The sequence below is a fragment of the Mchenga conophoros genome, linkage group LG4 (assembly GCF_057382185.1).
Source record: "Mchenga conophoros isolate Kocher_MC1m ecotype Shallow Benthic linkage group LG4, M_conophoros_male_GT1.1, whole genome shotgun sequence".
Lineage (NCBI taxonomy): Eukaryota > Metazoa > Chordata > Actinopteri > Cichliformes > Cichlidae > Mchenga > Mchenga conophoros.
In genome coordinates this window covers 3,679,789-3,691,958 of record NC_140529.1, presented here as the reverse complement: position 1 = coordinate 3,691,958, position 12,170 = coordinate 3,679,789, and the positions used below count along the sequence as shown (strand labels likewise).

At 44.0% G+C, this 12,170-nt stretch overlaps 1 protein-coding gene across 1 annotated transcript; it reads left to right on the top strand.

Annotated features, from left to right (window-relative positions):
* The first annotated feature begins 5,045 nt into the window (after positions 1 to 5,045).
* On the top strand, positions 5,046 to 10,603 carry LOC146575296 (protein NLRC3-like). The gene is made up of 6 exons (XM_085269952.1): positions 5,046 to 5,099; positions 6,770 to 6,899; positions 7,155 to 7,256; positions 8,249 to 8,327; positions 8,489 to 8,675; positions 8,805 to 10,603. Exons 2-6 carry the CDS (start codon positions 6,784 to 6,786, stop codon positions 10,601 to 10,603), a joined length of 2,283 nt encoding a protein of 760 aa, XP_085126078.1. The 5' UTR covers positions 5,046 to 5,099; positions 6,770 to 6,783.
* Positions 10,604 to 12,170: the final 1,567 nt, after the last annotated feature.

The following is a 12,170-nucleotide window of genomic DNA, read 5'->3' as shown; positions in this document are numbered from 1 at the left end:
TTTCACATTTTGGGACCATCTGCCAGTTTTCATTTCTTAGGTATTGAAGAGCAGAAATGATTGAATTTTATTTACATGCTTAAAAATGTTTGCTTTTGAATATTATTTGAAGAATTACCCACACACTCAGGCACTGTGGGCCTGTTTCCCTTTGCACAACCGAGTGTTGGAAACGGGCCTTTTCTCTTTAAACTCTGAGGGGCTGTAACTTTGGCTTCTATTGGCAGATTTGCATGATTGACCCTCTTTTTAAAATAGTTTTAGCCAAGAGAATCAAGCTAACATCACTGTTTTTACGTCAGCTCACGTCACACGAGCTGTTTCAAGAAAAGTCCTCCTGTCACACAGCAATGCCTACATCAATCACACCACTCTGCTTAAATAATAATAATAATGTTTAGTGAAGCAGGTGAAGCAAAGGGCTGCTTTTAATAGGCTGGGAGACCCAGGTGTGCTGCTTTAGCTGCTGAGCCTCTCATGCTAGCCTCCATCTATAAGCTGGGATCACAGGAGCACTGCAGTCCTGACTAGATCAAGGATTGTTATTCATGCAGGTGACAAAAGTTTACATTCACAGAGTCATAGGATTGAGCCTGGTTTGAAAAGCAGCTGTTTAATGCAGCTGCTTAGAGTTCACACACAGTAGAAGAATCAGACTTGAGTCACATTTCAAACACTGGAAAAATACTCAGCAAGTAACAATGAAAACAGCACAGACTCAGTATATCCTGTTCAGTCCTGTGTTTGATATGAATGTGCTGTTCAGAGAGGATCTCGTGTCCTCTTTTACAAAGCCTTTGTTTCATGATGTTTGTGTATAAATGAATGTAGGTGTGTTTCTAAGTGTGAAGGAGCCCTGGGAGAAAAGACTGAAGCTTGTGCCAAAGAACAAACAGGAAAGAAAGATCAGCATTAATGAAGACGAGCACAGAAGGAGCCCAAGCACGTGTTGCTTTTTCAGATTTCTCTAAAAGTGTGTGTTCATTTGTTCCATCCTTCACAACAAACAACAGCTGACAGACACACATGCACTCTGTGTCACTTCACAGGGGCTGATGAAAGTGGACACAGTAAAGGGAGAGCTGGACCTGCTCTACACATCCTGCACTCTGTTAACAGACTTTATTCTGCAGCATCAACAGATAAAAATATATGAAGATATAGAAACGTTTAACATTGTGACTGTTCACATTAGTGAAGCTGTTACTTTGCTGCCAGGTGGGAAAAGAAGCCTAAAGCTGAGTCTGATTAAACATCTGCTGCACCAGAGAGTTTCATGGCCCTGCTTTATCCTGTGCTTGCTGACCACCTCGTCCTGAAACCTCTTCATCATCCTCACAGTTGTGTGAAGAAAGAGGGAAGCAGGTGGAAACCATCTGTGCTGCTGTGTTCACTTGTGTGTGTGCGTCTATGGTCATATCTAATGTGTACCTACAGACAAACACAAACACCTGGCATTGCACAAGAGTCTCTATGGAGCAACCTGCAGATGTCAGAGATGTGATTAGAGGGTAAAGTGGACTAGTGAGAGCATCTATGTTGTTGTTGTCTGCTGGGGGACAGCATCAGCTCCAGAGATGCATCAGGATCAGCAAACTAATCTGCAAGGCTGCAAGTGTCACTGAAGGAGTTTGAGTCAGTGAGGGACTCAAACTCACACAGCTGGTCAAGAAGGCTCAGCAGCTGCTGTATTTCCTGAGGAGGCTGAGGAAATTTGGTATGTTGGCCAAGATCCTCAGCAGGTTCTACAGCTGCACTGTGGAGAGCAGCCTGACAGCTGCATCACTGCATGGTACGGCAGCACTACTGCAAACCGCAAACGCCTGCAGAGAGTGATAACAACTGTGGAGAAGATCATCAGGACCCCGCTGCCCTCTCTGCAGAGCAGCTACCATCACAGAGTCCAGAGGAGAGACACACCTCTGCCCTCGAGACGAAGGTTCAGAAGTGTGAAATGTAGAACATCCAGACTCAACAACTCCATCTTCCCCACTGCTATCAGACTCCTGAACAGCTGACCGACCTCAAACTGCAGTTTGCACATCAGGTCACTTTGCACACTAAGTTCATTTTGCACATTAAACTCCATGTACATCCATGTACATCGACATCTGCAGACCACACGTGTCTTCAGTTACTTATTTGTACTTATTTGCAGTTATTTATCTTTTTATTTTATTTTTTTAAGTTATTTTTTATCCTTATTTTATCTTTTTATTTATTCTTATCTTGTTCTTTTAACCATTATCTAACTTGGCATTGTGCACGGTGTGTTTAGATTCAGTTTAAATTCAGGGACACGGAGCCCCTGTTGATCCTCTACCTAATCACACGAGCCACGGTGTGAGAACGGGTGTGGGTCTCAATCAGCCAAGGTTTTGGGTGAACCCATTGTGAGATCTAGCCCCACCCCATCATGTGATTTCCTGTGATCAAATGTCCCAGGATGTAAGTGGGCGTTAAGACGTCCATGTCCCTCTTCAAGCAACTTAAAGAAGTCCAGACGCTTTTCTTTCCAAGCTCCTTCAACAACATCATTCATAGAACAACTTCCAGCTTCTTTTGCTCGGCTACAGTTTGGATGGATTTGCAGATGCAACAAGACTAAAATGGTTAGGGTCAGGAGGTCAAAGGTCAGAGCTCCTGTGGGTCTGAGGGCGGCCTCACGCTGGAGAAGGATGAAGGAGCCTGACCTGAGCCAGTGTTTGACATGAACACATCAGCACTGCTGTCAGTGAGCCTAACGACAGCCGTTAGCATCATTTCAGTGTTTCAGTCATAAAAACACTTCCTGTCTCTGTGGTGGTTACAGTGACATCATGCAGTTTGTGCTTTGACCTCCAGAGGGCGACAAATCAGCACAGACAGAGAGCTCCATTCAAACTTTGCTGCCATCAGGAATAATTCTTCAAATATAATCATCAGTGTTTGAGCAGTTATGATATCAGGGACAATCTAGACATGTGTGACAATACTGAACATGTCACATGACACACCTCAAACATCATGTGATCCACTCTCAGTCTGCACTTTCATTCATGACTTCAACAGGTTGAAATGAGCTTTGAAGAAACATCAGTGAAATAAATCTTTCATGGATTCATGTGAGCAGCAGATGAACTTTGTACCAACAACATCTTCAATAATAGAGTCTGAATGAAGCTCAGGTGTTGATGCTGCTCACTGATTGGACGCTTGCTTTCAGCTCTGCTCTCAGTCTTTACTGCACAGGTGAAGGTAGAAAGTGTGACTGGATCTATAGACTGGAAACAGAGAAACATGCTGAACATTTGAAGCTTTGCAGCAGAAATGTTCATGTTACAAATACAGCAGAGCTGATCTGGGATCAGTGTGTTCACACCTGCAGCTACAACAAGGTTTCATCAGAGCTGCTTTTCCACCATCCCTGGACTCGCACCAGTTTGCATACAGGGAGAACCGGTCAACCGAGGATGCGATCGCCACAGTGCTGCACACATTACTGAAGCACTTGGAACACAGGAACACCTATGCACGGCTCCTCTTTGTAGACTACAGCTCGGCTTTTAATACCATCCGGCCATACAAACTCCGTCCCAAACTCCACCAACTGGGACTTAACTCCTCTCTGTGCAACTGGATTGTGGACTTCCTCACTAACCGTAGACAGAGTGTCAGAGTGGGTAAGAACACCTCTTCCACCCTTGTGGTCAACACCGGTGCCCCTCAGGGGTGTGTTCTGAGCCCTCTGCTATACACTCTCTTCACCCATGACTGTATTTCCTCCTGCGCGTCCAATCTCATTGTTAAGTTTGCAGATGACACTACAGTGCTCGGACTTATATCCAACAATGATGAGACAAACTATAGGACAGAGGTGCAACAACTAGAGTCATGGTGCCACGACAATAACTTGGTCTTAAACACCAAAAAGACCAAGGAGATCATTGTAGATTTCCGGAAGAGGGGCCATAACAACCATCTGCCTCTCTTCATTGGCAGTGAGGCGGTGGAGAGGGTGAGCAGTTTTAAATTCTTGGGGGTAACTGTGACCGAGGACCTGTCCTGGGGCAACCATATCACCTCAGTTGTACGGAAGGCCCAACAGCGCCTCTACTACCTGAGGAGACTGCGGAGCGCACACATTCCCAGATCTCTGATGTTGAACTTCTACAACTGTGCCATCAGCAGCGTTCTGACGTATGGATTTCTAGTGTGGTTCCCCAGCTGCACCAAGGCCGATCAGCAAGCACTCCAGCGGGTGGTGAAAGAAGCTGGCAGAATTATTGGAACAAGTCTGCCAGAGATCAGTAATATCTTCCCCACTCGCTGTCTGAGGAGGGTGCACAGTATCCTGCGGGACCAACATCACCCTGCGCGCCACCTTTTCCATCTGCTGCCCTCAGGGAGAAGGTACAGGTCTATACAGGCCAGAACATCCAGACTGGCCAACAGCCTGTATCCACAGGCTGTGAGGCTCCTGAACTCTCTGCCCCCCTCTCACGGACAATAACCATATCCAACTTCTTAATAGCAATGAACTGGTCTGCATTGGTGCATCATATCTTTATTCTCTTCCCCCTCCTGCCCCCCCCCCCCTCTTTCTTAAATAGATAACTATCATATCTGATATCATATCTCACAGTACAATAATATTGAATGGGTTGCATTGTTGTATTTTGTCATGTTTCTCAGGTCTTTGTCTGAATTTCTACAAACATTATTGCTAAGGATTGTCTTATTGCATTGGAGTCACACTGGGTTAAATATGTACACTTGGGTTTTAAGGGGTATTTATTATTTTCTTCTTTTTTTTGGGTTGTATGGAAGCCCCAAACGCAATTTCATTGTTCTTGACAATGACAATAAATAAATAAATACTAAATACTAAATACTAAATGTCTCCACACGTCAGCATGTGAACTTTACTCTGACTCAGTCTGAGCAGTCAGACGGCATATTTTTAAAGTTAACACATCAGCACACACAGAGCTGAGCCCCTCCCACCTGTGCTGAGTTTCAGGTGGAGCCCCGCCTCCTTCCAGGAAGCAGCTCACCTGTGTGTCCGTGTTTAGTGTCCAGGTGTGGAGTGGAGCTTGTTGTTGGTGTGTGAAGAAACTGTAAGTTTGCTTTGTTTCCTCCTTTAACAGTTTGTCTTTAGGAACTTTACTGTTTGTTCAGCTCGTGTTTGATTTCTTCACACAACAAACTGTGTGTGTTTGTATTTCCGGTCTCTCCATTAAAGTCAGTGTGTAATGTTTCCTGGCTAACATCAGCTGTGTGCAGCTTAGTTCAGCACAAATCTGCCGCTCCATAGTTCACGGTAACGGACTCACAGCTGGACCAACGAGGCCGAGTGTGTCCGCCACTCTGAGCTACGTTCGTGTTTGTGTACTTGTAGTTTGTACTTTGAGTTCACTCAGAGCCCACAGAGGACGCAGCGTACGTGATGACGTCACAGCCCTTTACCTCCTTTACTGTCACTGTGATTAATATTTACACACGAGACACCTGCAGAGCTCTGACGCTAAGCTAGCACACAGCATGCTAACACTAAGCTAAAGCTAGGCTAGCCAAGAACCCAGAGTGAGGTTAAAGCTGAGTAAACACTGACCCCAGACCAGCACCGTGATAAAGTGAGCTGCTGCTGCTGAACTTGAACAGGTAACAAAGTGATGAGCAGTCAGGCTGCAGGTTTCTACCTGTTCATGTTTCTACAGTAGAATCACTTTGAAGTGTCTTTGTGCTGTTTCATCTTTGATTTGTGTTCATAAACACTCAGAGAAACATCACGTGACCTCATCAGGATCTGTGTTGGTGTGTGGGGCTGTACCTCAGCTTTATGTTGTTACATGCTCATTTGTTCATTTTAACATCAAAGTAATGTTATGAGGAGTAATGAAGTAACGTACTCCATTACTTTTAATCAAAGTGTTCTGTGTAATATGTGTAATAATGACTGTTTTGAGTAATGACCAACACTGATCACAACAAAGAGGAAATGCCTCCAACATGCACAAACATTTGAGCCACAACATGCAGTTAATGTGCACAAATGTCTTTGATATGCTGCTCAGTGATGGTGGTGACTGTCAGAGCAGAGCTACTGAGAATCAATAAGTAATATCAATGATGGGATCAGAATCACTAAATTCTTCTCATCCCTGTCAGTATCATACATGTGCTGTATAATGTGATAAATGTAGAGGTGCTGGCTGTTCTCTCACTCTGCTGTTTAGCTGTAAAGGACGCCTCCCTGCCTTTGTCTCATTCATGACCTTTAATAGTCTCTTCTAACATGCAGAGATCTGTATGATCTGTTTCATAGAGTCTAACCAGCCTGTACAGGTAACAACAACAGTCACTGCATCACTGACACACAAACGTCATCTCTGTCAATAACAACATTCATACATGGAATAAAAACACATCAGTGGATCATTGCTGGAGCTGATGTTTGTGCTCCTGGTGCAAAGGCTCTCAGTTTCCTCCTTGAAATAACATCAGTGGTGGGTCAGCGACATGCTTTCTTTCCCTCTCAGGTTTAAATATCTGGGACTCTCCACCGTTTGGTTTTAGAGCTGAAGAAGCTTCTCAGATGAAACGTCTTCCAGAAACTTAAAGACGTCTCTTTTCTCTCCAAGCTCCTTAGATCACATGACCTGGATGACTGAACCTACAGATATATTGACCTGGTTTCATGGTCACATGACAGGTCAGAGGTCAGCGACTGTAACTCAGTTCCTCCTGTTAATGTGAACTCACTGAGTGTTTGTGGTTTACCTCTCAGACTGACTGAAGACGATGATGGAGGAAGAGGAGGACAGAGCAGAGTCTGCAGGGTCCAGCTGTCCGTCTGTGAGGAGTGACCGGTCCAAAGGTCAAAATCCAGGCTTCAGTGGTGAACCTGGAGCAACGAGGTCAGAGAGCTGAACTCACTGAGTAACAGAAATAATTCTGCACTGACATTATAATCAGTGTTGACTCTGGTTGATTGTCTGACTGTGTTTGTGAGCTGAGAGGAAATGAAAATGAGTTTGTAACAAAAATCAGTTTTGTCCAGTTTTCCTGTAAAAAGCTGAACTCTAATCTAAGAGGATGTTACTGACAGGAAACAGCTGCATTATCTGCAGTCTGTGTGATCACAGCTGCTTCAATCATGTTTGTGTCTGCAGAGGTCAGAGGTCACAGTCTGCAGGGTCCAGCTGTCCGTCTGTGAGGAGTGACGGGTCCAAAGGCGACGTTCCAAACTTCAGTGGTGAACCTGGAGCAACGAGGTCAGAGAGCTGTGATGACTCCTTTACATGTTTGTGTTTCCTGGATAAATATGACCTGAAACATCCTCAGATTGTTACAAAGATTCATTAAAAAGAAAACAATGAAAGAGAAAAGATCCAAATGTTCGACTTGGTCATTTGCTGTTTGAGGACAGTGATGCTCATATCTGTGGGGAAAGTGTGACCTGAGTGGGTTCATGTTTGTCTTTAAAGAACAGAGCTGCTCTGATTCTCTTTGTGTCTGATCTGTTAAACAGTCTGAGAGGTCACACAGAGACCCAGCAGCTAAAGCCTGGATCATACTGGCTGCTGTTACTCCATCAGGACAACACTGAACCACAGTGGTGTGGATGTAGTGGATAAATCCCACCATACTGATGCTCAGAGTTAACCACAGGGAACAAAACCAGATGTTACCTTCAGATTGTGACCTTTGGAGTGGACGATGCAGATTTCAATAGAGAATAAATGTTGTTGTTTTTCAGCTGTGAAGAAAGAATCTAATTTTCTGAACTTAAGAATTTATGATGCTGGAAACAACATGGAGACTATAACACAACATTTCCACTGTGTTCATAGAATGAATGTAAAACTGTCAGACATTCATTAAATATGCAAAATGTCTACAGAAGCATCAGAGGGTCAGACGTGAAGCACTCAGTGATTTTGATCAAATGACTCATCAGTTATTGATCTGTACTACACTGATCTACCACGTTAGTAAAGCTGGTGTTCTGGTGGTGGAGGGAGACTCGGATCATGTTCTGGTTTTGGAGCAGTGATCTGCTGATGGTTCAGTTTGATGAGCTTCTTCAAAATCATCCCTGACATCACCACTGAAAGGACGTCCATGAAAACAGACTGAAAATTACTGATATGTTCACAATCTGAGAGTTTAAAACTTGACAGACTTGATTCAGATGAAGTTATTTGAGCAGAAACTCCTGGATCTTTATCCTGTGTTGATCTAATCCTTCATGGTTCCTCCACAGAGTGGACCAGCAGAGCTCAGAGGTTCCCAGTGGTCAGTCTGCCCAGCAGCATCAAACACAGCTGGACTCCATATTTATGGTCTGTACATGTACAACAACTACTGTTACATCTGTTCTGTTCACAGTCATCTCCATGCTGCTCTTTGTAGACCAGTGGATCGTCAGTGTGTCCAACATGGATCTGATGTTTGGCTCCATGATTTCAGTCTGATTGGCTCATTCATAAATATTCTGTTCCAGCTGCTGGAGGACAACATCATCACTTTTGTGAAGAACGAGCTGAAGAAGATCCAGAAGGTTCTGAGTCCAGATTACCCAGAATGCTTAGAGAGTCAGAGGAGCAGCAGCAGAGAGGCGTTTGTGAAGATCACAGTGGACTTCCTGAGGAGAATGAAGCAGGAGGAGCTGGCTGACCGTCTGCAGAGCAGTAAGAGGATTTATCTAAAGATTTAAGCTGCTGGATAAATGAGACATTTTCCAGAGATGGAAGATGGAGCAACATGTTTTAAAGATTAGTTCTTTTTGGAATTGAGTGTTTATTTTTCTTCTCATTCAGAGCTTCAAGCTGCAGTTTGTCATCGTAACCTTAAATCCACCCTGAAGAAGAAGTTCCAGTGTGTGTTTGAGGGCATCGCTAAAGCAGGAAACCCAACCCTCCTGAATCAGATCTACACAGAGCTCTACATCACAGAGGGAGGGACTGCAGAGGTCAATGATGAACATGAGGTCAGACAGATTGAAACAGCATCCAGGAAACCAGACAGACCAGAAACAACCATCAGACAAGAAGACATCTTTAAAGCCTCACCTGGAAGAGATGAACCAATCAGAACAGTGCTGACAAAGGGAGTGGCTGGCATTGGGAAAACAGTCTTAACACAGAAATACAGCCTGGACTGGGCTGAAGACAAAGCCAACCAGGACATCCAGTTCATATTTCCATTCACTTTCAGAGAGCTGAATGTGCTGAAAGAGGAAAAGTTCAGCTTGGTGGGACTTGTTCATCACTTCTTTACTGAAACCAAAGAAGCAGGAATCTGCAGCTTTGAAGACTTCCAGGTTGTGTTCATCTTTGATGGTCTGGATGAGTGTCGACTTCCTCTGGACTTCCACAAAACTACAATCCTAACTGACCCTAGAAAGTCCACCTCAGTGGATGTGCTGCTGATAAACCTCATCAGGGGGAAACTGCTTCCCTCTGCTCGCCTCTGGATAACCACACGACCTGCAGCAGCCAATCAGATCCCTCCTGACTGTGTTGGCATGGTGACAGAGGTCAGAGGGTTCACTGACCCACAGAAGGAGGAGTACTTCAGGAAGAGATTCAGAGATGAGGAGCAGGCCAGCAGGATCATCTCCCACATCAAGACATCACGAAGCCTCCACATCATGTGTCACATCCCAGTCTTCTGCTGGATCACTGCTACAGTTCTGGAGGATGTGCTGGAAACCAGAGAGGGAGGACAGCTGCCCAACACCCTGACTGAGATGTACATCCACTTCCTGGTGGTTCAGGCCAAAGTGAAGAAGGTCAAGTATGATGGAGGAGCTGAGACAGATCCACACTGGAGTCCAGAGAGCAGGAAGATGATGGAGTCTCTGGGAAAACTGGCTTTTGATCAGCTGCAGGAAGGAAACCTGATCTTCTATGAATCAGACCTGACAGAGTGTGGCATCGATATCAGAGCAGCCTCAGTGTACTCAGGAGTGTTCACACAGATCTTTAAAGAGGAGAGCGGACTGTACCAGGACAAGGTGTTCTGCTTCATCCATCTGAGTGTTCAGGAGTTTCTGGCTGCTCTTCATGTCCATCGGACCTTCAGCAACTCTGGAAAAAATCTTCTTGAACAGAAACAAATAACCTCCAAGAGTTTTAGCTTTTTAAACCAAAAAGAATCTCTTCACCAGAGTGCTGTGAACAAGGCCTTACAGAGTCCAAATGGACACCTGGACTTGTTCCTCCGCTTCCTCCTGGGTCTTTCACTGCAGACCAATCAGACTCTCCTACGAGGTCTGCTGACACAGACAGGAAGTAGCTCACAGACCAATCAGGAAACAGTCCAGTACATCAAGAAGAAGCTCAGTGAGAATCTGTCTGCAGAGAAAAGCATCAATCTGATCCACTGTCTGAATGAACTGGATGATCGTTCTCTAGTGGAGGAGATCCAACAGTCCCTGAGATCAGGAAGTCTCTCCACAGGTGAACTGTCTCCTGCTCAGTGGTCAGCTCTGGTCTTCATCTTACTGTCATCAGAAGAAGATCTGGATGTGTTTGACCTGAAGAAATACTCTGCTTCAGAGGAGGCTCTTCTGAGGCTGCTGCCAGTGGTCAAAGCCTCCAACAAGGCTCTGTGAGTAAATCTGTGATCATGTTTATTTTTAAAATGTTGATTAAAAGTGGTCATAGATTTCTTCCATGACAGATCCATGTCCTAAAACCATGAGACAGCGTAGTTGTATAGTATAAAAGAAAAAAGGAGAACTTTTGACCACAATATTGTAACTTGAATGAACTTTTGATACAGCCTTTAAACATAAAATTTATGAACAGAATCGGTGACAAAGGGCAGCCCTGGTGGAGCCCATCACCCACCGGACTTATTACTATCCAACGTATTGCCGGCTATGCCAACCAAGCTCTTGCAATGGTTGTAAAAGGATCGAATGGCCATAAAATGTTTCTCAGTTTTATTATTTTCAGTCACATCTGTTTTTGATTATTAACTGAATATTTTAAAATTCAGGCTTTTTATGTTATACAAAACATCATATTTTCTTATGTCTTGTATTGATTCTGAAGGAATAGTTTTCATCAGTATCGCAGATACCAGCCTGAATTTTACTTTGTATTGGATCAGAAAGGAAATCAGTGGCATCACACATCACTTACAGCAACTTCAGTACCTCTTCATTTTAATAAACTGGGGGGAGGTGCACCAAGATTCAGTATGAGATAAAGAATTATTTTTAACTGTAAGGTTGGAGAAATCTGTTGTTGGAAATTGGAAGAACAGGTCATCTTAAAAATCACTGCATTGTAGTTTTATTCAGGCCCCTTCAATCTGTGATCGCTGTTGCTTTGCATTGTAAATGCTACTATTACAAAAGTCACAAATATTAGTGTATGTGTGTGTTGTTGGGTAATAAACCAAAAGAACAGAATCTACCAGCACCTCACTGATTTCTGCTTAAAAACAACAAAAGCAATAAAGCTCTGATTTGTTTGGTTGATCTTGTCTCCCTTCCACCTTGATTTCAGACTGAGTGGCTGTAACCTGTCAGACAGAAGCTGTGAAGCTCTGTCCTCAGTCCTGAGCTCCCAGTCCTCCCATCTGACAGAGCTGGACCTGGGTAACAACAACCTGCAGGATTCAGGAGTGAAGCTTCTGTCTGCTGGGATGAAGAGTCAATACTGCAAACTGGAAACGCTGAGGTCAGATCAAGCAATATCGATTTTTTTTTCATCAATTAACATCATTTAATCAATTTCATTTGGAAAAAATTAACAGTGTTTATGTTTTGTTTTTTTAATGAATCCATCCAAATCACACTAAACTGCCACATTTGTCTTTTGTAACATGAGGCAATAAGGATTCCAGCATGTCCTGAAACAGTGTTGAAATATTGTAAATGTAGTAGCTCCTCATGGCACCATGAATATACTTTAACACAAGTGTTTCATGTCTTCTTGTCATCCTTTCTTCAGACTGAGTGGCTGTAACCTGTCAGACAGAAGCTGTGAAGCTCTGTCCTCAGTCCTGAGCTCCCAGTCCTCCCGTCTGACAGAGCTGGATCTGGGTAACAACAACCTGCAGGATTCAGGACTGAAGCTTCTATTTTCTGCAGTGGAGAGTCCAAAGTGTACACTTGGAATTCTCAGGTCAGGATTCAGTCTTTTCTGATGATGATTTAAAACCTGAGT